This window comes from Empidonax traillii, unplaced genomic scaffold (genome assembly GCF_003031625.1).
Source record: "Empidonax traillii isolate 1590-97213 ecotype Southwest subspecies unplaced genomic scaffold, ASM303162v1 scaffold1347:size381947, whole genome shotgun sequence".
NCBI classification, from domain to species: domain Eukaryota; kingdom Metazoa; phylum Chordata; class Aves; order Passeriformes; family Tyrannidae; genus Empidonax; species Empidonax traillii.
This window is the reverse complement of record NW_020956540.1, coordinates 254,222-281,542: the sequence shown is the minus strand read 5'-3', so window position 1 is coordinate 281,542 and position 27,321 is coordinate 254,222. Positions and strand designations below refer to the sequence as shown.

At 40.4% G+C, this 27,321-nt stretch overlaps 1 protein-coding gene across 2 annotated transcripts in view; it reads left to right on the top strand.

Moving 5' to 3' along the window:
* STARD13 (StAR related lipid transfer domain containing 13) overlaps positions 1-27,321 on the top strand; it is a 117,197-nt gene that overhangs the window by 87,814 nt on the left and 2,062 nt on the right. For both annotated transcript variants that reach the window (XM_027906731.1, XM_027906732.1), the window contains exons 5-14: positions 5,000-6,378; positions 7,796-7,969; positions 9,996-10,155; positions 14,160-14,358; positions 17,517-17,724; positions 18,644-18,758; positions 19,516-19,737; positions 21,580-21,797; positions 24,957-25,133; positions 25,480-27,304. In XM_027906731.1, the coding sequence (XP_027762532.1) occupies positions 5,000-6,378; positions 7,796-7,969; positions 9,996-10,155; positions 14,160-14,358; positions 17,517-17,724; positions 18,644-18,758; positions 19,516-19,737; positions 21,580-21,797; positions 24,957-25,133; positions 25,480-25,597 (2,970 nt within the window). In that variant the 3' untranslated portion in view covers positions 25,598-27,304. The remainder of the gene's footprint in view (positions 1-4,999; positions 6,379-7,795; positions 7,970-9,995; positions 10,156-14,159; positions 14,359-17,516; positions 17,725-18,643; positions 18,759-19,515; positions 19,738-21,579; positions 21,798-24,956; positions 25,134-25,479; positions 27,305-27,321) is intronic.

Sequence of the window (27,321 nt, the reverse complement as noted above, 5' to 3'; positions counted from 1 at the left end):
TATAAATAAAATAGAAACTGTGACTAGTATAGCAGGAATAATACTATGTGTATTAAAAGGGTCCACACAGTATTGAACTCTGCATGTATGCAATTCAAGTTAGTGGGTGAAAAGACAGTACAGTTTCGTTAGACTAGCTTGTTTGTCAATGTCGTGTGAATCCATAATGGAAATCCTACTCAGAAAAAAATCGAATGCTCAGATGGGAATAATAGCTTTTCTTTATTTCTTGTACTGACTTCTTCCGAGTTAGGAATATGAAAATAAACTGTCATCCTTAGAAGTTCCTGTTTGAGCTTAAAGGGTTTGAGCAAGAACTGCAGAAACTGCCTATTGATTTTGAGAGTTTTGTAACATGTCCAGCATTAACTGTTGAAGGTTTGGTTTTCTGATCAGAAATTTCCCCCAAACCCTTCAGTGGGGTACAGTGGTAGTTCTTGACTCTATTCTTGCTCTGTAGAGTGTTTGTCTAGTGCCTTTTAACAACTTCCTCTGAGAGCTGTATTTTTGGTGTCTTTGCAAATTCAGTCCAATCATACTCTACTCAGTCTTTGAGGCAACTTGAACAGAAAATGGTTTTAATATCCAGATATGCTGCCTTTGGTATATGTCCATTTGTTCCTCTGTGTACTAGCCTCTTCAACATGTATTTTGTCCATTCACTGGAGCTGCAGGGACTTCTTCTCTTAGCTGCATCAGGGGGTTTTTCTTGTCTTTGGTAAGTGCCAGCACACCTCCATCATACCTTAGAAAGGGATAGTAAAATTCCCTGACCACACAAAAACTTTATTTCTTGGGCAGGCAGATCCTACAGAAAGAGGCTGAGGTCCTTCAGGAAAAACTAGCTCAATTGTGTGTTGACCTGCTTGGAAAGGTGTCTGGTTTGCATTCACTAACTCGTGTAGTTATGTTCAAACACAGGTACTGGAGCTGCACAAGAGACAGAATTACAAAATAGTAACATATTCAGGTGAACACTCACTGTCCCCTGGAAAATTTGTTTACATTCCTGTCCTTTTTTCTCTTTAACAAGTGTTTTAGATTTGGTGTGAGGTTTTTATGCTTGCTTGCTTGCTTCTGTATTTGACTGTGTTATGTTCAAAATTGAGGATTTTTTTGTTACCTTTGTTTTTTATTAATTTTTTGCTGCCGCTGCTCCCTGTTCAGAATGGATTGAAGCCCTCCGCTGTGCTCCTTGCAGATGACTATTGATTTATGATGGAAGTGAGATTACTGTACTTGGAACTCTTTCAGGGGGACAGAAGCTAGTTGGGTCCATACCTGCACAAGGCCACAGAGAAGCAGAGCACAGAAAAATCGGGAGAAAGAGGGGTTGAAGGAGACTTAAGTCCACAAATACAGAGTAACTGAAAGTAGAAGAGAGTGTGGGTGAAAGGAGGAAGGAGAGCCTGCTGACAGGAGGAAATGTAAATGCAAGTGTAAAAGCCAGACATTGGGTCTGAAATTGAACACTGAACCAAATAAATCTTTTGCTGTAGAAACTGCCTTTCTTAATAGTCTCTATGGTGATCTGAACAATGAAATGCAAAATCAGCTTGCTTTGGAGCTTCAGCATAACAGGTTTGCACAGGACTAGCACAGCTGCTTGAGTGATTCATCAAAATATGGCAAAGCAAGCTGCCAGGCAAGGTTACTGTGAAAGCCAGCACAGCATGAATGTTCCCCGCTTGCCCACTCTCCCACCCAAACCATTCCCACTGTGGGCTGCTGTCTTCCCCTTGGCTTCATTGAGATGCATACAGAAATCCTCATGTATGTGTTGCAAATATGTCCATAAGCAATTTGGACAGACAGAGATTAGCCTTTGGATTAACTGCCTTCTGCAGCTGTCGATTTATGAGAATTCCTGCCCCCAGCTGGAAAGATGTGGCAGAATTCCACCGCAAATAAACCCACTTTTTGCCTTTTGTTAGCATCCCTCTGTATCTCAGGCAAGTACACCCTTAATCAAAAAGCTGTACTATTTTAAATCAACTGTGACAAATCTGCGAATCAAAACCTCTTTCTCTTTGGCAAATATTACCAGTTGCTCCTAAAGAAACTTGATGCTTCTCATCTTCCCAAACATAATAGTAGTAACTGGACTTTTGAATATGCTCCAAAGCTGTGCACTTGATTTCACCCTTGGTCAGTAGAAGTATACAGTCACTGCTCCAAAATGTCTACTCTGCCTGTGTCAGATGAATCATTGCTTTCAGACCTTCTCTTGATCCACTATCCCCATAGCTGGTGACGTGTGGTTTGGCTAAGTGCTCTCAACTTTTTTTGTTTTGGACGGTTTCATTTGTCAGGGCATTCAGATATCTGACAAGAACAGTGGGTCATTCAGGATGTTCGTGGCTTCCAGAATTTCTACTGATTCCATCAAAAGAAAAGCACATTATGTCACAGGACTCACAGTGCAGCTGAATGTGTAGTGAGTCACCATGACAGTATTTCGGCATCCAGATATTTCATTTCATATTTGTCTCATTTTGCTTCTGATGAAATACAAACATGTTTCTTTACCAGTTAAAAAGCCCCAAAACTAAACCTTTATTTAACTGAGCTGCAAATTTTAACACCAAAAATCCTCTGTATTTTCTAAGTGGTTCTTGAGCAGAATGTAATCCTGTCTTTGTTGTGGTTAGAGGCAAAACTTGTTTACTACCAGTATCCATTTCTGTTTGTCTCTGCTTTCTCAAAAGAAAAAAAAAAAACTACCCTCAAAACTTTTGATTTAAAGTATATTTACCACTGAATTTATGTTTATTTCTGTCTCCTGCTCTGTGCTCTCTTCTTGGTGTTTCTTGCAATGGCTCTACCTCTTAGGCTAGTTTAATCAGCTCCAGCTTGTAGGAAAATACAGGCTAAATCCTGTCAGTTCATACCATAATGTCAGTGCAGCTACAGGGATTTGTGTCAGCCAAGAATCTTCTTTAAGGTCCTTTTGGCTTATTGGGATGTAAAACAAATTAAAAAAAAATATTTTGATCCTATTGGCTGGTGCCATCAACGCTCCAGCAGTGGTATGCTTTGTAGATATAATTACCACTACTAAGTATTTAAAAGTACATGCCTTTGTGGTTTTTAAAATATCCACTTTGTGGCACTACTAAGACCACAATAAATGGATTTTTAAGGGCCTGAGGCTGTGCAGTCTTTGGTCTGTATATGCATACAGAGAGCTGTGGAGCGAAAACAAAGGTAGAATTCTCTGATTTCTTCCCTGCAGACAAAATGGCCAAAGCAGTATTAGCCTTTTCTAGCCCTTTTCCTCATACTCCGCTAGTTGCTTAATTTTTCTGTCTAACTAGCCACAGAACTAAGATCTGTGTTAATTCCTGTGAACTAACATCAGCTGCAGGAGCACTGCACACCTCAGTGTTAACAGATGAAAAAGGAATGACTAAACCCAAAATTCCATAGCTGTATTTTATTTTATGGTTTGGACATGATCTAAAACATCTGACTGACTTGAAGTGATAAACTGGCAAAAGCTTATGGCATCAGTGAGACCTGCCACACTACTGATCCCAATCTGCAGCTTTTGAGGTTTCACATTATTTAAGGTTTTGGGCGTTCTTGTAAAATTTGGTTTACATTTTTCAATCAGAGAGGCCAAAAGAGATCTAGTCAGAGATCGGAGATAACTTTACCACTGAAACTTCATATAAAAATACTTCTAATATTAGACTTTTAAAATGAGAATTTTTCCAGTCCCAAAATAGTCTTTCTGGTTTAGCACCTCATTTTAGTCTGACAGCCTGTCATATTTTACTGCCTTCATACTGCTTCCAAGAATGTGAAGAGCTGTTTGGATGTCAGGTAGGTGAAGTTAGTTAGTTTGTTCTGCTTTAAAACATATGTACAAGAATAATGCAGTATAAACCCAGTTCAAAGTCAGGGGAAGGATACTCATTAGCAGTTGTGAGCTTTTCATCCTTAAAGAACACAAAAGTTCAACACTGACTGTGTGCTTCATGCTGAAGATGTATATTTTTTGTTTGAGCAAACAGATGAGAAAAATATCATGGGGAGAGATTTTTATTCAAATTTCTTCCTGAGGCGCATGTTCTCTGCATTGTGGAGTAGCTCCTGGAGCTGCCTAAACATAAGCACAGATCCGTGTGCTCCAGGCTGAGGGATGAGACCAGGAAAAGCTATGGGGCTGCTGCTGCCTCAGGAGAGGTTGGAGGAAGCCAGAGACATTGTGGCAGGCTTCAGGCCAGGTTTGGGGTACCTCTGATGGCACCAAGGCTGTGAAAGCAGTGGTTGCCACTGTAGGAAAGCTCACCTCAGCTGTAGACGCTGCCCCATCCAGGCCTGAGCCTGGCTTTACCTCCTGCCCACATGCCCACGGCTGCGTTATCTGCCTTCCTTTGCCTGCGCTCAGACCCACCCTAAGCAATACTGCCAAATATTATTTTTTTTATAGTTCTTTAAGCATTGCAGCTATTATCTGTAGATATGTTCCTGAAACATAAATCTTGTTACATGTATCTGGTTTGTGAAGTTTATAGATGTTTATTTAGTTCTCACTGCAAAACTACATGCAGCACCATATATTTGCTGTCTTGGTTTTTTAAATAGCTCACATTGCTTTAGTACCCACCTATTTCCTCGTCCTTACTGTATCTTCACATCATCCCTGCAGTCAGGATCTCTCTACTTGGACCTTTCAAAACATTTTTTTTCTGCAGAGTCACTATGGGCATCGGTCCTACACAATTCAGGGCACAAACAATCCACAGAAGCCAAGAGGTATCAGTGGGACTCCTAGCATGGAACAGGCTTTTATTCCTTTCTTCTTAAGATGTTCACAGTCTTTACAATCAAGTGAAAAAGGGTCTTCCAAAAGGACTGATGACCAGTCTTTCATAAACTGGATGCAGAGAGACTTTGCCATCGGTTGCTCACATGGACCACCGCAATGACATCAATTCAAATAACAAGTTAAAGCACCTCCTTTTAATATGTGCCACTTGCTTTTTTCCAGAGTGAAGATTCAGATGAAGAAGATCTCTGTGCAATCAGTAATAAATGGACTTTCCAGAGAACCAGCAAACGATGGTCTCGGGTGGACGACATTGATGCTTTGCTTCACCGATCAGACAGACATGGATCTTCTGGGGACATTAAAATGAAAAATACAACAAGCAGTGAGAGCGTCCTTACGGATCTGAGTGAACCTGAGGTCTCATCTATTCACAGCGAGAGCAGTGGGGGAAGTGACAACAGGAGTCAATCCGGCCTCAGCAGCGCTGCCAGGGAGACCTGCGACTGCTCTAGCCATCACGATGTGGAAAGCACACTGCTGCAGGACTCCACTGCAATAAACACCACCCTGTTCCCCAAGGATAATCTGAAGAATGAAAAACCAACACAAACCAGAGCAAAAACCTTTCTAAAGCGCATGGAAACACTAAAAGCAAAAGGCATGCATGGAAAACTAAAAGGCTCAGGAAGAACAGGTCCTTTAGAGATAAGTGGACCAGTTCTCCAGTTTGAGCCAAAATCCTTGAAAGACATGCACTGTGTACAGATAGTCAATGGCGATCTCCACAACTTAGGACAAGACTCAGTCAAGAGAGGACTTTCCTTCTCTGTCAAATCCAGCAGTGAGAGCAGTCAGTCTGAAAACAGCAGCAGTGGGGTGAGCACACCATGTTTGAAGGAACGCAAATGTCATGAAGCAAACAAGAGAGGTGGGATGTACCTGGAGGACTTGGATGTTCTGGCAGGAACAGCCTTACGGCAAGTTGTGGACCAAAACCTCAAAAATGAATTTCATTCCCAAGAGAACTTGGTTGTGCATATTCCAAAGGATCACAAACCAGGGACCTTCCCAAAGGCACTTTCTATTGAAAGCCTGTCACCTACAGACAACAGTAACAGTGTAAACTGGAGGACAGGCAGCATCTCTTTGGGAAAGCAGAACTGCTCTACTCCAAAAGAGTCCGGACTGATGGCTTGCTGTCCTAAAGAGAGCAGAATTAGTATTTATGACAATGTGCCAGGTTCCCACTTGTATGCTAGTACTGGGGATCTCCTGGACTTAGAGAAAGATGTCCTTTTTCCTCGTCTAGATGACATTTTGCAACATGTCAATGGACTTCAGGAGGTGGTAGATGGATGGTCAAAGAACGTGTTGCCCGGTCTGCCAGTTGACAATGTGTCAGTCAGGGAATCTCCATCATTGCCATTCCAGTCGCCTACACAGATCACTCTTGATTTTGAAGGAAACTCTGTCTCTGATGGCCGGACCACACCAAGTGACATGGACAGAGATGGAACATCCCTGAATGAATCCGAAGCCACTAATGTTAGGGACAGGAGAGACTCGGGAGTGGGAGCATCGCTCACGAGGCCAAGCCGGTAAGTAGTAAAATTTTGTACACAAATCCATAGACTATGAAATACGATATAATGAAGCAGAGGCGCTCAGCCTGGGAGTCAGAGTGTGGAGGGCACCATTACAGTTGTATACAGCCTGTATGGGGATGGGGAATTCCCAGGTAAAAGTGGAACTTCAGGAGAAGGGACATCCTGCTATGGAGATTCTTTTGTGGAATGAGTGCAGAATTGGTTTAATAAAATATTTTAACTAAGGCATTTTTTTATCTCTTGATTACATAGTAGGACCATCTGTACTTTGTAGGATCTATTTTCAATTTGTATTCTAAGTTATGCACCCACATCTTTATGCATCGTTCCCTATGCACTTTTTAATGCACTGCTCTACTTTAAAATGTGTCCCTCTGTGTTCAAAGAGAACTTCCCTACCTTGCCCTTTATCTTTCAGGGATGAAATTATGGTATGAAAATGACTTGTTAATAAAAGTGAAAAGTGGGATTTTGTTAATAGTTTGCAGACCTGTTTTAAGTCAGGGAAATGAGTTCCTGTTGAGCCAGGGAAGCCCAGTCCTGGGTAAAGGCCTTCATGGATCCATACTGTTGCGAGTAGGGTGGCTTTGTATGTGCAAAAACAGGGAGAATATACTGGTATTTTCTGATCTGCAGTCAGCCTTGTCAAATCCTCACAGAGGATTCTGCCATGCTGTGGTTTACTGCAGCCTGTGCTTGCTCACCTCCATCACAAGCAAGTGAACTCTGGGAAACTACTGAGTAAATGAGCAGTGCCAAAGTTTTTAGGATTTGAGCTGGAACTCATGTTCAGCAAAACAAGAAAATGAATTTTTTTCCCTGATGAATACATTATATATAGAAAGTGCATTGGAGTAAAAAGACAGTGTGAGTGGCTCCATATCTTGGCGGTTACAGCTCTTGCTAAGGAGATACGAGGTTCAATCTTTTTTAAAAAAAATCCTTCAGTATTTAATAACAGAGATATTTGGAGAACCTCCTCTCCAAATACCTTGGTGGTCAGCTTGGTCCCCTGGGATGTGTGGGACTAGGCATCAAATCCCAGTTCTGAGTCAGATAGAGAACATATGAATCTGGATCTCCCACATCCTGTTGAAAGTGTGTGGGCTAATAAAGGGCATAGCAGGCAGCATTGCTTCCCCGAGTACGTGAACGGGACTCCACACCCACTTATGAATCTAGCTTTAAAAAAACAAAACTTGGGCATTTCCAAAATTAAAGAGGTTGAGCAAATTGTTTTATTTATCTCCAAGGTACATATTATTTCGGTTGGCACACCAAAAGCCATAATATATGTGTGTATTTTTATGTATGTTTTATATATTGCCCAGCCCTCTCTCACAGTATACCATCTTTTCTGCCCAGTTAAAGCCATTGTCTGACTTTTCTGTTGTTTCTTCTGCTAAAGGCGATTACGATGGCATAGTTTCCAAATCTCTCATCGCCTGAGCCACTCTATTGCATCACTTCACATCAGCAATCAGTCAGCAGCCCAAATGAATCTTCTGCAAAAATTCTCTTTGCTTCGTCTTACTGCCATCATGGAAAAGTACTCCATGTCAAACAAACATGGTTGGACCTGGTGAGTACCATTGATAACTGGAAAAAGAGCCATTTGTAGAAGAAAATAGTATCTCCTAATTCCATTTAATAGTAAGTAAATGCAATTAGAAGGGGCAACTGTAGGATTTGAAACTGTCCCTTTTAATCCTTTGCTGCCTAATGACTCATTGGCAAAGTCAGAAATAGATCCTGGAAATCTAACTTCATTCCTGTGCTCCAACAGAGACACAACCCTGGCCTTTCTAACAACACTTCAGTTCCAGAAAAATAAACAGGAGTAGGAGAGAGTGATTTAAAAGTAGGAGAAGTTTATAGTAAGTCTTATTTCCAGAATTCATTTTGTTATTTGAAAAGAAACAGCTGCTCTTGATACTTCATGTATTTGATATTGGTTTGTTTGTGCTTTAAAAGAAGGGTTAGAACAGTTGTGGCACTTTTCACTACAGATCAAAAGATGCAAGCTTTAGTCTAGGACCTGTGTTAGAGGAAGATTGCAACCCTGACAGCTGTAACAGCTACCTGGTCACTCAGGGAGAGGAGGGAAGGGCAGTTGGATGTGAATGCTGGGAATGCGGCTCCTTCTATAGCAACTGGCTACAGAAACCTGCATGTTTAATGGTATACAGACCCTGGTGGGCTCCACAGACAGAGGTATACCAGAAATGGAAATGAGCATAGAGTTTATTAATATCTGAGAAATAATCAAAAGGGTAACAGAAACTCCCTAATACAGCCAGTCACTGAGTCCAAATATAGTATGACTTGACATTTACATTGTGATTTTCATGTTCAAAGCACCTCACCAAAATCCCACTAAATTCGTCTCTGAGCTAGATAAGACAAGTTTTCTTTTAGAAATGGAAAAATAGATACAAAGGACTACGTGAGATTCGCCTCACTAACATCAGCTATTATGAAAAGTTAAAAGTCTAATCTGTCATAAATGTAATCTGAGAAAGTTGGGCCAGCTGTTTGTGGTCAGAGGAAAAAGACAAGCAACTCCAAAGCAGCTCATTATATCCAAGGCTGAGGGTTTCAGTCACCCTCAAGAGGTGTCTTTCTCTAGAGTGTGTATAGAGGTAGTCCAGACTATTAACTCTTTCTAAATTTCCATTAGAGAACTAAAATTCAGTAAGATTAAACCCCATTTTGCTGTTCTCCATTGGTGCAGCTCCCTATGGTTAACTGACAACATCTGTGCTGAAATGAATCTCACCTTAACCAACTAGCAGACTAGAATACAGATTCTGCTGTTTGTACCAGGTTTTCATGCTGAGAAATATTTCTTCAGTTTTTATAATCATTCACTAAGAATTTATAAGAGTAGACTGTAAATAGCTGTAAAGTAATACGCTGTACATCTTCAGTAGGTAATTTAATCTGAATTTTAACTCCTCCCCACACAGATGAGAAAAATCTTAGTCGCATTCAGGTCATATTCATCCTTTTTATTTTAATTCCATGGCAGTCATGTCTCCCACAAAGAGCACTCAGTTTGTTCTTGTTTTCATCAGCATTTTTTGAGGAAAGCAAGCTCACCAGTTTCACTTAAGTTACTCGACTAAAATAAATCATATAACGCAAGGGATGAATCTGACACAAAGGGACTCCCCAGTATCATTTATTATTGCAAATTGTTAGTCAATATAAATACTGAATCATGTAACTGGTAGTATAGTCACTCAGCCTATTAAAGAACTGAACCTCCTTTTCTGTCAGATACCCTCTCCACTACGGTTTGCTGTGCTGTTCCTAGGAGTCCCTAAAGAATGCTTTAAGCCATGTTGGCTTCAGCTGGATGGCAGCTGCATAGTAAAAGTTTTTTGTTACAACAGATTTTTATGCTATGTCTTAGAGGCCATCCAGTTATTCAAGCTGACAAATTCATCAGTTATACAGATTGTAAAGTGTCCGTGCATTGTGCATTAAGCATTATTTCACCACCTTTATAGAAAAGGCCCCAGACCAATTTCTGTCAGTAGTGTTTGGAGAGACTGTGTAAATACCCTGATATTTTCATGCAACCTGTTCATGTTAATTTTCAGGTCTGTGCCAAAGTTCATGAAGAGGATGAAAGTCCCTGACTACAAGGACAAGAATGTCTTTGGTGTACCTCTGATAGTTCATGTCCAGAGAACAGGACAACCTCTTCCCCAGAGCATACAACAAGCACTACGCTACTTACGGAGCAACTGTCTAGATCAGGTATGAACTGCACTCCATGACTTGATTGATTTTTTCTGTAAAGCCACTTTAAGCAAGTAATGGTGAGCCTTTTTGTACTTAGTACCAGGATTATTATAAGATTTTTATATCTCATGTTGGGCCCAAATCTCTGGTGATTTGATATTTGGTGCCAATACCAGCGGTTTGCCGTTTTGAGATTTGTATCCAGCTAATCTGTTGAATTCTTGCAGCTACAGCAGTCCTAATGATTTGTATACCATAGTCTACTTCAAAGAATGATGTGGGATCTTCATGTCTATTGAATCAGACCCGGAAAGAGATCAGGACTCCCAGCCTCTACCTCTATTTGTTCTGCTTATGTTTGGCTGTTGCCAGTGAGGGTTAACTGCATTCACCATTTCACAAGACATGGTACAAAAGGTTTTATTTACTTAGCAAAGAAAGAAAGTCCAAGAATAGAGAGCAAACTCAGCAAAATATTCCAAGTATTCTGTTGACAGAGTCAGATATATCCAGATACTTAGGTCAGCAGGGGTTCAATGCCAAAGCCATTATGGTACATTGCCTTTTATAGCGTTCTTAGCTACAACAAGCCAGCTGGGACACCCTCATGCTCAAAGTGTTTCAGATTTTTTTTATTCTCTTTAGCTATACAACAGGGACATACTAGTCATATTTTTACTGTTCTTCCCCTAAGGATGCAGATATGTATTTTTAGGAACATAGGACTGAGAGAAACCCCCTTGCTGATTATGTTCAGTTCTCTCCTGTTATTGACCTCATGTCATATGACCTCTTCCACAACTGCTTTTAGATAGTTGTAAGTTCAAAAGGAGCAACCAGTATTTTACTCTGCAGACTTTGCTGCTTTTCTAGGTCTGAGCATATGAAAAGGGTAGTAATAGTCTGTTCTGAATCTTTGCATTTTCTGATCACCATTCTGTTGCTGTTCAGGTTGTTTTGTTGGGTGACAGTCATCTTTTCCAAAACTGAAATCTAAAAAGTAAATGCATTGCTGGGAATCACAACCACTTCCCTTTGCAGCCAGTGGGAATAACACATGTCCTTCCTATCATTTCTCTCTGTAAAGAGATTCTGTGATGGTCAAACGCTGACATCCAACTCCAAGATGTCAAAGGTGATGGGAGGTGAATTCTGCCAACCATATGTAGTATGGGAGCCAAGGGGTGGGACAAATAACTTGTCAGAAATGTATTAATAGGGGATGGAGGGGAAAGATAAATAGAGGCAAGTAGAAACAATATATTCAACAAGTAACATGCCTGGTTGCCACAGTGGTCATCTGGGTTTGTGCACTGAGTGTAGGAAGAAAAGTGATGCAGCAAGCCTGGAATCAGTGATGAGATTGGAGGAGGATGCTGGCCCAAGTAAAAGGAACAGGAGATGTAAGAATAGAGTTTGGCAACTAAGAAGCAGAGCAATAGGAAGAAAGAGAAAAAGGTGGATAAATGAGGGAGAATGTAAAAGGGAGTGTAATACTAAAGAGAAAGAAAAAGCTCTTGAGAGATTTGAGGTAGTCAAAAGGAGTGGGAAGTCTGAGACAAATATCTGTTTCGAGAGGCAGGGTTTACTTGCTGGGAAGCATCAGAGGTACGTGAAGTGCCATTTCAACTCAGCTTGAGTTTCCACTCAGGGTGAAATTGGGAAAATATTCAGTGGAAAAAGAAGGAGGAAAAGTACCATTTAAAAAAGGACCATTTAAAATACGTTTTCACCAAAAACCTTTCTAGGCCAAAACCCTCCAGGCATTCAGCTTCTCATCTTTACAGTTATTCCATTTGTTCCCATTTAATTCAAAGTCTCCTAATACCTAGAGAGAGATCTGAGCAGCCTCCAGTCTCCCCCAGCATCCTGCTTATATGTCTCTTCTGTGCACTGCAGAAGGTGGTCTAGAGTCCTGAACAGGCTTCAGAGCTTCTACTTGCATATGCTTGGTAAAGTTGAGGTTGCTCTAAATCATTGTAAGGTTTGCCTCCTGCCACTGAAACACGTAAAATGGTATAAGAGGCTTCGCCATTATTTGTAGGGTATGTTATTCAGTTTCAGGTTGTGAAACAGAAACTGCTTTGCCTTTTTCAACTGTCTTTGTTTCTGTCATGCACCATATGGCTACTTGCATCGTAGATGATCCAAAGCATGACGATAGTAAAGAGATTGGGCCAGACCAACCTCTGGATTAGTCCCATTTTATTTACAGAATGTGTCTGTAATATTGCAGAACAGAGCCTAAAACACCTTTTTCTACCAAGTGAAGAACTGTCCTTTTTTGATTAATTATTATTTTTTTCCATGAAAAAGGGAAATAGGAGTTTGGATGAATATCATTAGACAAAACCAGAGACCAAGAGTAGCAGAATGATGTGCAACGGGAGACTGTATGGGTGAGATCTGACATCTGACCTCTCAAATCAGACTTAGCTGGAAGTTTTTAAATGTTCTTTATACCAGCAAGGACACTTTCCTTCAAAAGCAGATAACTGAACGTCTGCTCTCACATTTATCTACCACAGGCCAAAACTTTATTTTTTGGACAGAATTAGCAAGTGTTCTTCTGTATCTTCAGCACACATTTCTAAGAGGAAAAGGGATTTAAAAAGAAGAAGGGAAAGTGTAAGGGAAAAATAGATCAAAATGCTGGATGCTCTTTCTTGTATTCTCTTGTCAGAAACAGGAGTGGAACTTCACTTGTGATCATAAATACAGTACAGAGGGCACATTCCAGTTCTCTGCTTCCGATACATAAATTTAACTCACAAGCGATACTAAATTCATCAATAAGAACACACAGAAGATCTTCCTCTCAGCCAGTCTGGTGTAGCAGTTCGTCTCCATATAAATAAATATACCCCTCACAGAGCTGCGGAGTCTGTGATTTGTGTAATTAGTGTCATTTACATGTGAGTTAACAAAAGTCCTAAATACCATACAGTAGAGCATGAGGTGTTCTAGGGAGAGGAGGGTCAACTCTGTGCTGCTTCTTATTGGAAGTAAGGGGGAGAAGGCCAGAAGGCATTATTTCCTTGCCTGTGCACGTTTGTTGATTAACTATGCCATGCAGGAAGCTGCACCAATCACCAGCAAGACAGCTGTCACAGAGGAACAGGAGTGTATAACTCCAGACCTGAAATGTGCTTTTTCCATAGGTCTTTCTCCATATTTCACCTTTTTTCCTGCAAAACTGAAGGGAAACAGTGCTAACACTTCCCAAATGAAACACTGCAAACTGACTTGGGAATAAATTATGTGGTTTAGGCTCAGGAATTCACCCTTGGGGAATTCCGCTGGTGAGAAGGACAAGAAAGGGCAGCACTGCCTTGAAGGCATCATTTGAAGAATTACCACTTCCTTTCAAATAGAAAGCAAACAGGATAAAAATGTATCTTAGTGACATTGCACAAGTAATCCCTCTGTGGCCCTCACTTTCAAACTGGGCTTTTCAGTGGGATTTGGGAGAACTCTTGGAAGCAGAGTAGGAAGGGGAAAGCAGGAAGGGGGTAAAATAGATTTGGTCTTGATTTTAAAGCTTTACCAGGATGTACTAATCTTTTGCCACAGCATTTATTACTTAGCTAAACATAATATTTTCTTGTTAGTCTTCAAAATATATACCCAAATAAACATGAGAAACCAGATTCTCAGCTGGAGTAAATCAATAGACAGTCACCCAAGCCAAGCAAGCCAGGCTGATTTATATCAGCTGAGCATCTTGCTTAAACTCTTCAGGCAGCAGGGAAATCGTGCACTCTGAACTCTCCCATTTGGATGGGACAGAGAGCAGCAGCTTTATTAACCCTTACAATCCTGCTGTGAGAGCATGTGCTTGCCTGCCAGAGTTGGGGGCAAGTCATCACCATCACATTTGCAAGTTTTCTTTGGTTTTGCCTAGAGTAAAATAAGCAACCCAAGCTTTGGTCATAATCAAAGCCCCCCGTAATAGATTTATATAAATATATAAATAAATAAATATTTGTGGAGTAGCATTTTCTTTTTCACTTTTTTAGGTGGGTCTGTTTCGAAAATCTGGAGTGAAATCCCGAATCCAGGCCCTGCGTCAGATGAATGAGAGCTCCCCAGAAAACGTCAGCTATGAAGACCAGTCAGCGTACGATGTGGCAGACATGGTAAAGCAATTCTTCAGAGACTTGCCGGAACCTCTCCTCACAAGTAAACTAGGAGAGACTTTTCTGCACATCTATCAATGTAAGTTGACGTATTTCTATTATTATAAACAATTAGAAAATGCAATATATTATATAGTAATATACTGTAAATAATTTTGGTATGTTAACACTGAGTGGGATTCTTTCTGCTGATCTTTGAGATATATAAAAGAACATCTCTGCCATCAAAATCTGTCAGTAAGAGATTTTTAGAACTACCTAAAGGTTTCAGCGTCAAATTTTATGAAAAGACAACCTTCCAATATTAAGAAGATTTGAAAATATCAGCCTCATAATCAGAAAGAACCCAGAAGGACAGGCTGCTTTGGACATAAAAAGTGTGAAAACCCACATTTTTGTCAGATTTCTTAAAAAATGTGGGCACATTTCATGCAGATATTTCAGTAGAAGTGAGTCTTCCAGGTATGGAGAAGTGGTACTTGAACATGAGAACCTGTGTTTGTGCAGTCCCCTTCTTTGCTGTGACTTTTGATTATTTGCTTTTTCATTACAGTCAGTAAAATGTATATGCAAAAAACAAGCTGCTTTCATGTAGATCATCAGCTCTATGTAAAGAACTCTTAGAGAAAGAAAGAAACTAGAGGATTTCTTCTTTTCATTCCACCACAAGCAATCTTGAGCAGAATCTGAGACTCAAATGCATCAGAATGATGAAAATCCCTGTAGAACAGGAAATGACTGTGTAACTCTTCTCTAGACTGAGGGAGAAATAAACAATGAGGGAAACACTGAAAAGCCAGAGGAATTAGGAGTTTTTTCCTGACAATGTCCACTACAAAGGCCAGTCAGCCAGTTGTCTGGCAGATGCAGAAAACCCTACCCAGCCAGCCTAAGCCAAATAATTGGAAGCACTAAAGAGAAGTGTGTCTAGTCTTTTCACTTGCAGACATTTCAGCTGCCAAAACAATAGAAAGACATTTTAAAACACTGTATAATCCCAGTGCTTAAGAATCTCAGTTACTTCCGTTCCTTCCCTTTACTGTAAAAATCTGTCTGTGGCGCATAGTCACTAATGTATTTACCATCCCACTGTCTGTAGCTGGTAAAGAGTGCTATGATTCTGTATGAGAGAGACAGCACTGCAAATAAATTTAGTGGATTTGGCCATACGTGATGTCGTGGGACACAAGTGAACTGAAGCAGTTGGTGCCTCACCCTGGACCATCATTTCCCCCTCTTCTTTCCTGCTCACAAGTCGCAGGTCTTGTCTGCCTCCACACACATTAATAAGCTCATTCAGAAAAGCAACAGGAATTCTGGCTGGTAATAAAATGGCAGTCACAATCGTTTCCATAGTGAAGTGGCCAAAAAGATTATCCACTACAAGGACTACATGTCCTTGGAAACAAATCACTTTTAAACTATTGCTTGATGAAAACTGGTAATGTCCTGCCTTGGCACAGAAGAGACTGCAAGTAAACTGCCCTCTCGCCAATGGAAGAGAGACACAGCAGATCCCAATGTCACCAGCATAAGTGGGTCTGTTGCCAGAAGGACTCCCTTTTCCAAGACGGGAGCCTGGTGTTAGAATTCACAATAGCTATGAGGCTGAATGGTGAAATATTGATACCAGCCAACAAAAAGTGTATGAAGAGTCATGAGCTGATTCTATAATGCCTGTGTAGTACTGCAGTGGGAAGTCTGAAGAATTCTTCTTTACACTAGTCAGAGGGGGAAAAAGGTGCTTGGAAAGATTTTCTTGAACTGCTCTAATAATTCAGAGGATTTCACTACGACTTGAGGATGAGTCCATTTAAACCAAGGTAGGAACAGGAAAAGATGGTCTCTGTGGACATTGGAGAACAATCCTTGGATTAAGAATGAGTAGCAGGGGGGGATTTTTCCATGTGACCAACAACAAATGCATTTTTCTGTTTTAGACAGTACTGACAAAACTCTTTTCACAAGAAGAAAAATGTTGGAAATAGCTGGGATACCAATTGTATTTCATAATGTCTGCAATTAAATTAATCTGTAGCTGGGAGTTTTTCTTACCCTTCGTTCTGTTCAATAAATTGTTAATGTGAAGTTAGGAAGGATTTTTCCTCTCTTAGTGTATTGGCAGGGGATTTCTGATTTTCTGGAACTCACTGAAGATATTTTTCATATATCCAGAATGGCTTGAGTTGCTGTAACATAGAGGATTGGGGATGAGATGATTAGTTTAGTAGTCTTCCTTGGCATAGCATTAATGAACTTTTTCCATTTCCCTAAAACTCTTAGTTGCCTAACGTTTACCTGTGACTTGAAGAGCTGGCTAGTCTTCTTTATGTACCAGACCCATCAGCATAACAATAAAGAGGGAGGCAGGGATTACCAGGGTGCAATGTGGGAAGAAAAGACGTGTTGCATCAATTTAGCAAAGGCTTCTCTGACTTCTCAGAAAGACCTGGCCTTGCTGCTTCTAGAAACTTCAGAAGCATTAGGCTGTGTTCATTTTGTCATTTGTGTCTGAAAGCTTTTAAAGTAAAGTGCTTGTACCAGTCAAATATTAAAAGCTGGCTGGTTTCTCTAATTCTGCTTTTGTTTTTCTTCTCTTCAATTATATAGGGCATATATAATTCCCAGAGGAGGGCTTGAAGTCCAAACTGAGAAAACTTATGGTTGTTTTAGAAATGAATCTGTCTGAGGTGCTATTTCAGCATATCCATTACTTCTTTCATTAAACTTATTTACTGTTTAGGACACAGATGTAAGTGTTTTCCTGAAGCTTCACCAAGACTTTCAAACTGTCTTCCCAGGGGAGAAAAGAAACCTGAAAAATACCAGTTAAACTGATCTCCCTTCATAAATTCTAAATGAAGTTCAATCTCTTTTGGGAAAAGCCTTCAAATAGAGAAATGTCATACTGTAGTGTGCCAAGCTGTGCTTGATGGAGGAGCAAAAACCACAGCTCTCCATAAGCCAGCTAGTCTTTCCTCCCCTGTCAGCTGCCCCTTCACAAAGCCGTTATCATAGAATCACAGAATCATTAAAGTTGGAAAAGACCTCAAAGAGCATCAAGGCCAACGATTAACCTAACACTGCCAGGTCCACCACTAAAATATGTTCCTAAGCACCACACCTACATGTTTTTTGAACATTCATGGGGACTGTGAATGTCTGTGCTAACTATCTTTCTGGCTCCTTATCTGATGCTGCAACTGACCCCTCTGAACGTGACTTGCTTTTCCTCAGACGTGCCCAAGGAGCAGCGGCTGCAGGCGGTGCAGGCTGCTATCATGCTGATGTCCGATGAGAATCGGGAGGTTCTGCAGACTCTGCTGTGCTTCCTGAGTGATGTCACCTCCGTGGAGGAGAATCAGATGACTCCCATGAACATAGCTGTTTGTCTGGCCCCCTCTCTCTTCCATCTCAATATAGTGAAGAAAGAAAGCTCACCAAGGTACATTTCTTCTCAACACTATAAACAGTCGTTTCAAATCTTCGTTCGCAAAGCCTAGCCATGATAAACAGTCGTATCCCTAATACAGAGCAATGCTTTCAGTGGTATGCAGGACAAAACTTTCCAAAGCATCTGCTTTCCAGCACACATTAAACAAGGCATGGCTTCAGTGAGAGGGGAAAACCCATGCTGCAGAGCCAGAAGCACACTTGTTTTCACAAGCCCAGAAGGCATTTCTGGCTGTCTGTTGAGAATATGCAGTGCCTGCTTTCCATGTGAAATTTTCAGTGGGGCACTAGTGAGTTTTACGTGACTAATGTTGACTTCTGTGAAGGGAAAGGGCTTGATTTTGCAGTGGTTGAAGTCAAAGGCTGACCATGTTTTAAAGGATTTTAATATGTAGATTTTCAGTGAGTGTTTTTTCACTTTCAGTTTTCTAGCTACATTCTGCCATTTGGGCAGCCAAGTTTATTTCAGGCCACATTTTAATGGTGTGTAACATGGTGAGTGTAGACTAAACAGGGCATAGACCCGGTTAAACATTAGCGGACCCTCCTGATTTTTTTTTCATCCCTCTGGTTCAGAGTACACTGAGATTCTTGCTCATGTACATGTATAACCAGTGTCTGAGCAAGTGCTTAAAGCAGTAACTTTACACCATGTCTGTTAAAAATTCATTTCAAAATGTGCAACACATAATGCAGGATATGCATAATCTTTCCTGCTTTTACCTTTGGTTCAACAATATTTTAGGTAAATGTTTTTCCTTTAAAAAAGGCCCAACAGTCTGAGCAGACTTTGTGATAAATAAAAACTAAGGATAGGTTTTCCTCTCTGGTGTTCAGAACATCTTCCTGCTGATTGCTTTCATATTAAAAAGTTCAGCTCTTTTTACCTGAGATACTGAATTCAATTACAGAGTAATACAGAAAAAATATGCAACAGGGAAGCCAGATCAGAAGGACCTCAGTGAAAACCTGGCAGCTACTCAGGGACTTGCTCACATGATAATGGAATGCAACAAACTTTTTGAGGTGAGTGAGAGACTCAGAAGGCATTATTCATGGCCACATAATGCAGCATCCTTTGAAGTATTTTTGTTTATGCTTACATTTTCCATCTCACATTAGCTCAGAGATTGATGGTACCTCACTTATTTGTAAACTTACTTCATCTAAAGTTTATGTATCTCATTTCTTTATAGCTGTTCCCTTCTAGTATTAAAAAGATGGTTGTTCCCTTCTAGTATTCAAAAGATGCAGGGTAATTATTCTGTGACAGTTTTCAACCCAAATAACTGGATTATGAAATTTCAGTCTAATTTAAATTAAAATTTTTTTGGTTTAAAATTTCAGTTTATTACAATGCCTTTAACACCTCAATTAAAACTTATTCATCTGAAAGAGTTCGTGCACTTTATTTCTGTGTGTCATGCAATGAAGTTAAAATCACACTGCAGCTGGAAGAGAGAAAATGCTCATATCTCTCCTCCCCAAAAGCATAAGGCAGTGTTTCTGAGGTATAAATGAGAAACAGAGGTGTGTTGACATCCAGTTTATCAGTCTAATATAGTTCTGCATTAGTAGTGCTGTTCTGAGCCATGGACTGTTTCATTAGACTACTTTGATTTTTCATCTTGCATAAAGACAGAAATAGGTGTACCTTTTACAGATCATAGGCTCATTTTAATTGGATGCTGAATGGTCCATCAACCTAGAAACACACTGCTTTAAGGAAAAGTTCTCAGCAGGAGGTCTTCCCTGTGTATTTTCCCTCCCTTCTGTGGCACAGGTCCCACATGAGATGGTCACACAATCCCGAAACTCCTATGTTGATGCAGAAGTACATTCTCCCACCCTGGATGAGCTTGGGAAACAAGTGGATGAGGAAGGAGGGAACTATCAGATGTACCTGGAAAATCTCATGCAGAATCTCCAGAAAGAAGCAAAAGAGAAATTCAAAGGATGGGTCGCATGTTCCAGTATAGAGAACACAGAGCTCGCCTACAAAAAGGTAAACTGGGGAGATGTGTAAGAAGCAGTAAAGAAACCTAACCAAATTACAGCCAAGCTAGGGGACACCCTGACATGTTGCGTAGCTAAATACATACCCTTCTTTCTGGCAAGGCACACTTATTTTTTTTTAAGGATTACTCAAATCAATTAAAAGTGTAAAATAATAGTGATTCAAACATGAGATTCCAGGAAAAGGCACATAAAGCAAGCTAAGGTCTCCAAAACAGATAAATAAGTGAAACAGCAAACAACGCAGGGTTAGCTGGAACATTAAACAACAGAAAACATTGCCTGAGTAAGCTCTTTAACTGGAGGACATGCGAAGTTTCTAACTAGCTCCTCATGTTTGCCAACAGTTTGGAGAACACAGCCAGAACATAGATATTATGAAACCTTTTCAGGCTGCCCAGTGCTTTATTAGCCAGACCAGCCATATGGCCAGTTTTATCCCGAATCCTCTTGCCCTTGATATTGGTGGATTTTTGATAGTGCAGCTTTTATTAAAATTTCTGAATTTGTTCCAGGCTCCATCACTTCTGCAGGGAAAGCCAGACTACTGCAGCCAGGAGGAGGGTGCTGTGGGTTCCCCCACAGACAGGGGAGTACAGGGGTGGTGGAAATGCAGTAGCAAAACAGAGGTCTCCAAACCAGAAGCAGCTAGTGAGAGGAGGGGATGGATTAGGAGTGGATTATACTAGTTAGGTAGGGGAAGGGCACCAGGATAGATGTGGGATTTAGATGGTGAGGGGGTAGGAGGCAGCATTACCCCAATTTGGGAAAGTGCAACTCCTCTGTCAGGGCAAAGAAACTGCAGTCATTCTGGTTTGTAGCCAGCTTCTGTGAGTGACCTCTCCAGGGAGGGACAACGGGGCTCAGGTGGGGGCAGGATGTGGAAGAAGGGAGGGCATGTGAGACTACAGAGGGGATTGGGAGTCTCTGCATCTCGAGGGTTGGGTAACTGGGGAACTGAGAGATTTGGGGAGAAAGAGTTATAGCAGCATGAAATAATTTAAGGTGAGTTTCTGGGGAAACAATCCTGGGTCTGTGGGAGGTACTAAAGGTTTCTGAAGCACTGACAATGGTATGTGAGTATGCTAGGGTAGGGAGGGGTTAGAAAAGCAGAGCTTGCAAGATCCAGTGATTACAGTTAACTTGTTTACTGCCTAAAATATGACCCCTAAGACCATGCAGAAAAGCTGTATGTGTAGAATCTAGAACATTCAGCTGGTGCATAGCCCAGCACTTTCTGCTCTCCTTATTGCATGCGTGGAAGTGTTTCATGAAACAGGATCTGTGAGCAAGGAAAAGTTAGCAGGCAGTCTGTGCTCATGGAAAGGCATTTTCCCAACCTCCATTGCAACTATTTTGAGGAGCAAACATCTATGTACCCAACACATAACTGAATCAACATATGTTCTGCTCTTCCACCAATTAACCAGGAGGGTTAATGGACCCTCAGTCCCAGGTAGTTGCTTTCTTTCAGCCCAGGATTTGTCTCTCACTTTTTTTTTCTTCTGCACACACATAATCTTCATTATACTTAGGGTGCTTGGGACTGAAAAAGTGTCTGTTACAGCAGAAGTAAATACAGAACTTCTCTGGCACTATGGGAACTAGTCCAGATATATACTGTTGTGAGAGCAGTTTTCCAATTAGGACTAGAGTGTATATGTTTTCATATGCAGTACAGCAGCAGCAACAGCAATAATATTGGTGATTAGCAAGGGAAATATAAATGTTCTGAAGCTGAAGTCAGACACATGTATTGTCTTCAGTTATCATCAGCTGAACATAAGCATATAAATCATGGGTGTTTGTGTTCTTGGTTACTTTACTCCAGGTTGGGGATGGGAACCCATTAAGGCTTTGGAAAGCCTCAGTTGAAGTTGAAGCCCCCCCATCAGTTGTCCTGAACCGAGTACTGAGAGAACGTCACCTCTGGGATGAGGACTTCTTGCAGTGGAAGGTGGTCGAGACCCTGGACAAGCAGACAGAAGTTTATCAGTATGTTTTGAACAGCATGGCTCCTCATCCTGTCCGAGACTTTGTCGTTCTAAGGTAAGCTACATGTGGTTCTCTGGTACCTTTGCTTCCTGCAGCGCATCAGGGAAGATCTGGACTTAGCCTTTGCATCTGTATAATTGTGCTCTGAGAACTCTACTGCTTGGCAGCAGTGTTGATTTCTCAAACTGAATTAGAATCATACACCTAGAGCATGCTGACCTTTTCTCTGATGTAATTTGAGCAGCACATATTCCTGAGGCCATAAATATCATTTCTTCCTTAGAACAGATGTCTGATAATAGCTGCTGTTCTCTCTTAGCTTTGTTTGTTGTCAAAACAGTGCAAATAGAACCCAATTGTCTTTTACACTGCTTTTGCTGTTCTCTGGGGAACGTTTGATGTTTAAGAGCCAAATGTTTAGTACAGAAGATAGCGGTGCTTTTAAGCTAAGTCTGTTTATATAGTGTCTGTATAACTTGTTATCTTAGATTTTCAGTTGGAGTCTTTGTATACCAAAAAATGCTGATCCATAAAAATCCTAGTGTGAAAATGAACAGAGTCAGTAGACATATATTTATTCTGCCTTTAAGGGGATGACATCTCTGAAATAAATGTATAACTGTGTATCAATATTCCACATTCAATCCCAGTTCTGCCATTGTCTATGTGCCTGTACTGAAGAGTCAAAAAAAATCTTCTTTTGCACCTTCTGCCTTTGAAATCCTGGCCTTTGCTTGCTAGGAGCTATTGTGGAGCTGCTGGCATATTTCACTTACAGGGTCAGTCCTACAGTTATTTATCTGAGGATGATTTTGTGCATTACTGTTCTTGGTCTCTGCTTTCTTTGACTGAAATGATGTGCCAGAGAAGTACAAAGCAGTTTTGACAAAGGAAGTAGTCTAGTGAGTCAGAATTGTATTAGAGGGAACAAAGATTGAAGGAAAAAGATGAACCCAATAAAATATAATTACAAAAGTACATCCCTTTTATGAACTTTAGTAGTCTCTTAGAGAATGATAACATGCAGATATTGTTGGTATAAGAGAAGAATTATTAGACATCCTAGGGGAAGATTTCAGAAATGTTTTTTGCAAGTTCTTCATAATGTTAAGACACCAATGCTCCCATTACTCTATTTAATTTGCCTCCTCACAGTATACTGGGATAGATTAATTACTTTATAATTAATTATATATTCTATACTTTTTATAATTCCATATCTCTCTTTATTTTATAAATAATTTTCTCATATAATATTATTAACTTTAGCCAGTGATAAATTTGCCCCTCTGCATGGCACCAAGAAGATTTTCTGGAAGCGGCAGGGAAGTTTTGATGACCGTAATTTGGTCCTCTTATTTGCCACTTAGTTCACTATTAGGTTTCATGGTGGTTTATGTTCTTTAAGGACCTGCTGTGCAGTCACATCAGTTAAAGAAAAATCTTGCCATCAAATTGTCATTCTTTTCACTAACCCAGGCAGAATGACCCCAGAGGACTGAAATACATATCATAAAAATGAATCCTGGTGGGTTTTTAAGGGCTGAAAACAGCCTTCAGGCAGATCTGTCAGATTCTGTTGTTTATCTCTTTTGATTTATATGATTAAGTCTAGAGCAAGGTTAGCCAGTGATATCGCAGTCAATTTGATACCTTATGATTGGTGGGAAGTGAACAGTGAAATTATAATACACCTCTGGGGACAGAAATAAATATATTTTAACAGACGGCAATTTTCTCATTCTCAATCAAACTTTTGGCCCTGAAAGGATCAACTTAGTTGTTCTCTTCCTTTTTTTTTTTTCAATTTGACAGTCATAACAAGGGGATTAGGCTCCCTAGAGAAGACTCTAATGGTAAGAGGAGAGGGGAGATGTTTCATATGCCTGGAATCTAACACAGCACTCAGCTGCCCTGCACAGGCAATGCTTTTCATTCAAGAACCCACAAATGTTGAATGTTCATTAAGTGTCACGGCATTTTGGTGAGTTAGGTGCCATGGCTGGTTTTACTACTGTACGATATGTAGAGAACTACTGAAACTGGCCTAACTCCATGAAACTGGGAATAGGAATCATAAGTCTTCTGCAATCTCAAGGATACAAAACTTTCCACTTCACAAATGGCCCAACTCAGTGCCATGTAGTTACCAAAATTATATGGGCACATCTAAGCACTGTGCAAGCACTCACAGGAGATGGTTCATCACTTTTCACAGTAGATCTCAGGTGTGATTTCCTACTCCCCATGTGGTTCATCTGCCAAGATAACTCATCAATTTTATTAATGCACAGCCACATACAAAACCTTCTGGCCAGTATCTTCCTGCAGTGTCTTGAATAACAGCTCAGTTTCATGTAAGAAAAATGCAGAATGTTAAAATTATCTCCTGAAGTCCAAATTTCAACAGTCCATGAAAGCAGCTTACCTGCAAAAACACAATACTTCCCAAGGAAGCATAATCCCTCTCTCAGACAGTCCATGGCAAGATGCCATATGTTACCCAGCACAGTGGGAATTTCTCATTTCTTCCCACAGTATAGCAAGGAACATAGACCTATCCTCTGAGATTCAAGGCAGACAAGAAAGATGTGAGACACCAGAATATGTAGAGAATGCTTACAGAACAAGAAAAAAAGATTTAAGTATTAAAGTCTAGGCCTCCTGACCCTGGTGGAAAACTTCTGCAGCATGTAAAGAGAGGCTAGAAACCTAAGAGAGGGGAAAATGAAAGGGCATTTTTTCTTTAATTTAGATGTTCTTAAAATGTATCCTGGGAGTTTCAGAAGTCAGTGTGCATAGTGGTGAGGATTTCTGCTCTACTATACTGCATTTCTTGTTCTGTAGGTATGCATGGGGGCAGTGCACAGTTTCAGCCTCTGCTGGACAGTTTGTCCTCATTGTATCTCCTTTCCAAAACTTTTGTCTGTCTGCAAAGGGCTCTATCGTGCCCTGTAATGCACAGTGGTTACAAAACGTTCCTGTGGAGAAGCAAAAGTTCTCCACCTGGAGCCTGTAGCAATGTAGATGGGTGCCCATTCCACATCATAGTCAGACTACCAACTGGGGAACGTGAATTCCTAGGACAAGTCCATTGGCATTGCAAGCAACAGGATAGGCAGACAAGCAAACTGTAACTGTAATTCTGGTTCTTACTCGGATGCCCAAAAGTTTCATTGCTAAAGTGATTCCATCTTGAATATGTTCCTGCAGGACATGGAGGACAGATTTACCGAAGGGGATGTGCATGCTGGTTGCCATCTCTGTGGAGCACGAAGAGGCTCCTCTTATGGGAGCTGTGAGAGCCATCGTGATAGACTCTCAATACTTGATAGAGCCGTGTGGCTCAGGAAAAGCCAGGCTGACCCATCTCTGCAGGATTGACCTAAAGTAAGTATCCCACCTACAAAAAATAGATATCCATTCAGTAGGACAAAACCCTCAAGCTTAGGGAAGGGAGATGTCGGGATCAGAGGGCATGGTCAGAGTAGCTTTGCTGCTTTGGAGTCTTCCTGCAGTTTTTTCTCCACTTAGTACCTACTCTTGTTATGAAGTGATCTTAGAAATAAAATCTGCTTATCTGACTACTGCAAGGGAGCATGCTTACAATGACAAGTATTTGAAGTCTCCACTACCACCGTGTGAGTGGGGAGCAGGAAGTGTGGCAAGCCCATTTCTGTGGGGCGTATTTCTTGAGTATTTAAGTTTCTCAACCATTTTCTTCCCATTTCTTCAGAGGACATTCCCCAGAGTGGTACAACAAAGGCTTTGGACATCTGTGCGCAGCAGAAGTTGCCAGGATCAGAAACTCGTTTCAACCTCTAATTGCTGAGGGACCAGAAACAAAAATCTGAGGAAGTGTTCCTGGGAGCATGTGAACATAAATCAGGGTCTGGCAGGAAACAGGAATACTGAAAGCAAAATTCTTACTTACATGCGGAAATCTGATCAGACCTGGGTCTATGAAAAGGTGAAACAGGAATTTTATAGGAAAGTTCTTTTATTCTATAGACTTCGCCTTCCCCCTGTCCCCATATCGCCTCTGTATTAATTTTGATTATTGAACTAAACATTTCTTCAGAGAGCTTTTATTACCTTAAAAACAGATTATTGCTATTACTTGTGTGTCACATAACTCTGGTATTTAAAGGCTTCTAAGAAGCATATTTTAATTGTAAATAAAACTTGTACAGTATGTATATATTTATCTATATTCTATCTATATATATGTATATGTATAAATTAATTATTTTGTATATAACTCAGTGAAAATCACTTGCATCAGTTGGACCTTAAGTGAATCTGTCACTTGTTTCTTAGTGTGTCACTGCTACATAAGCTGTGTTTGCTGTTATAACAGAGCTACCAGGAGTAATTTGTGTGATAACAAATGCCTGTTCTCAAATATGTTTTGTGTTTGTGTGTGCTATGAGAAGCTATATAAAAATAGATGTAGGAAGAATTAAAAGAACTAAGGAAGGTTATAGTACATTTAGAAATAACAAGGAGTGAATCAGTTTCACCAAATAAAATATATAGAAATGCATTTGAGACAGACAGACATTTTGAAGGCCATTTACGTTTAGCTGCAGAATTGTGACTGTTAGTACAAGGTGTTGAAAACTTACCTGTTGCCTTAATTAATGGTATCTCTGTCACTAGAGAACCTCATTATCTGCAGCATTCCAAGTAACTGTTCATTCTCAGTACAAGATAACGCTGTGTCTACTGAGGTGTCTGAAATCAGACCGGTAAGTTATTAAGCTGTAAATCTTTTTTTTTTTTTTTTAAAGCATTTCGTCTCAGTTCTTGGTGTTTCTGTGTTGCTCTTTCCTTCTCCGATAAAGATGGCTAATCGTTAAGAAACTCCAAAGCAGGTGTTCCACACCAAGTGGACACCAAGATGTGCAGATGAACCCCATACCTTTTAATATAGTCTTACTATACAAATAACTACACTTTTTTAAGCTTTTAAACACATATTGGAGATTTAAAAGACTAAATGTAGACTATGCTTGAAAAGATTGCTTTTATTGTAACAGCAAGCATTTTCATCTTATGTTGCACTGATCTGCATGATCCCACCTCTGTAGGCATTGGTGGGAGCAGGATTAGCCCCTGACTATGAGGAGTAGGAGCCATTTATGTCTATTACATAATTTCATTTTCAGGGACCTATTAATTTTGCCAATGGAAGAATGCTTTAAAAGTAATAATAATAATAATTTGTCGATGTTACCTTTGAGGCAGGGTTCCATATTGTTTTTAACTAACCTAAGACCAAAAATGTTATTACATCTATGCTTCAATAAGAATGTACAAGCCTGTTAATACTGTTTTTCATTAATTGCATTTGTTCACTCTGACTTTATTTATTGCTGCATAAACCAGCTGATTCATTCATAGCCAGTGTTTTAACTCAGTCCTTCCAACAAAATCCAGGAAGATTTAGTATGAGGTTGATTAAGCAGGATACATTTCCAACCTGAAGCTACAGCTTTGTGCTCTGATTCTGTAAACCGGGAAATCTCTTCAAAGCCAGTGCTTTGAGTCTGGCCCAGGTAAGGGGGCTGTGAGG